We start from the raw sequence: 1,874 nt of genomic DNA, 5'->3' as shown, positions 1-1,874 counted from the left end.
GTGTGTGTGTGTGTGTGTGTGTGAGTGTGTGTGTGTGTGTGTGTGTGAGTGAGTGTGTGTGAGTGTGTGTGTTTACCTGTAGCTGAGCGGTGTGCTGGTTGAGTTTGGAGCTGAGCTGCTGCACTGTGTTGCTGTAGCAGGTGACATCCAGCGGCAGGAGTTGATCATGCGACAGTCTGAGAACCATCAGACCCACCAGCTCAGCTACAGCTCGACCCACTGACCCCAGACGACCCTGAAGAAGCTCCTGCAGCCGACCCACGCTGTCCAGCTGAGTGTTGACGAACGGATACGAACGAGCCTCCTGAAGACACAGAGACCGCTACTATTCCTCACATACACCACTGATTTTTAATGTAGTTGAAAGAAGTCTCTTCTGCTCACCAAGGCTGCATTTATTTGATCAAAAATACAGTAAAAATAGTGAAATATTATTAGAATTCCAAACAGCCGTTTTCTATGTGAATATCTGTTAAGCTGTAATGTATTTCTGTGATGCGCAGCTGTATTTTCAGCATCATTACTCCAGTCTTCAGTGTCACATGATCTTCAGAAATCAGTGTAATATGCTGATTTGCTGCTCAAGAAACATTTCTGATTATTATCAATGTTGAACACAGTTGTGCTGCACAATATGTTTGTGGAAACTGTGATGCATTTTATTTTTCAGGATTCACAGATGAATAGAAAGTTCAAAAGAACAGCATTTATTTGATATAGAAATTTTTTCTAACATTATAAATGTCTTTACTGGCACTTTTGATCAATTTAATGCATCCTTGATGTATGCATTTTTTTTTTTTATCTTAAAATAACACAAAATGTTTATTTTTGTGTTTAAGTCAGGTACGTTTTCTATGAGTCATAATCAGGCTCATTTTGGCATTTTGGAGGCATTTGTACACTAAAGTATGATTATTTAAATCCACTCTGTAAAAATGATTATCTAAATAAAGATTGTTGGAGTACATTTTAAGAGAAAAGACTATTTCAGTCTTTCTACTTCAAAATTTCACAATTCATTCAGTGTTACTTACTATTTCTTAGTAATTATTTGTGAAATTTATTTCTGCAATTTCTGAGTAAAAATTGTTTTAAGTAGTGCATTAATTCCAGAGACTTCCAGATAAATTCATCTCCGGAATCTCATTTTACATTTACATTTCTTAATTTAACATACGCTTTAATCCAAAGTGACTTATGAATGAGAATCAATCATGAACAGCACTCAGAAAAGTAACAGATGTCATGTGACTCTAATTTTAAACCTGATTCTGACCGACTTTAATAGACATTTAATTGAAAATTAGACATCAGAGTTCACTTTACTTCAGTGAAATGCAGCTGCATGGCAGGAACTCCTCCGAACGCTGTGAAACTGTACGCGCCGCTGTTCAGATACAACGGCTTCACTCTGCAGAAAACAAACACGACAGATGAACGGGAATCAGAGCGAACCTCAGGAGAGCAGACTCATCTGAAAGCAGGGACTCACATGTTCCTCCAGCCGCCCTGCCGCTGCACCAGAGAGAGAATCGACTGACCCGTGTGTTTGGGATGCTCCACCTGAGACACACACTCACCGTGAGATATCAGGGATCATTTACTGAACCCAGCCAGTGCTTCTCAAACCACATGTTTCTGGTTTGTAACATTTCAGAAAGAATCAGAATCAAGAATTTCAGAAACGCCACAGAACTCTGTAAGAAGAAGCTGTAAGACACACAAACTTGTTTGAGGGCTCCTTCGATGAGATCGGCGAGCAGAGGACTGGTGTAGACTGAGAGGATATCATCACCTACACACACACACACACACAGAGAGAGAGAGAGACACACACAGAGACTCCCGGCTGCCCTAGAAACACATTTCCT

General features: G+C 40.1%; 1 protein-coding gene across 1 annotated transcript in view; it reads right to left on the bottom strand.

Moving 5' to 3' along the window:
- LOC107676171 (transferrin receptor protein 2-like) overlaps window positions 1-1,874 on the bottom strand; it is a gene marked incomplete at its 5' end in the record, with an annotated part of 8,833 nt that overhangs the window by 2,694 nt on the left and 4,265 nt on the right. The window contains 4 exons of the mRNA XM_016470691.1: window positions 77-304; window positions 1,330-1,414; window positions 1,496-1,566; window positions 1,731-1,798. Coding sequence (XP_016326177.1) covers window positions 77-304; window positions 1,330-1,414; window positions 1,496-1,566; window positions 1,731-1,798 — 452 coding nt within the window. The remainder of the gene's footprint in view (window positions 1-76; window positions 305-1,329; window positions 1,415-1,495; window positions 1,567-1,730; window positions 1,799-1,874) is intronic.

Source organism: Sinocyclocheilus anshuiensis, unplaced genomic scaffold (genome assembly GCF_001515605.1).
Source record: "Sinocyclocheilus anshuiensis isolate Anshui unplaced genomic scaffold, SAMN03320099.WGS_v1.1 scaffold3024, whole genome shotgun sequence".
NCBI classification, from domain to species: Eukaryota; Metazoa; Chordata; class Actinopteri; order Cypriniformes; family Cyprinidae; genus Sinocyclocheilus; species Sinocyclocheilus anshuiensis.
Note: the sequence above shows the minus strand (reverse complement) of the source record. Positions and strands in the feature narration are given on the sequence as shown.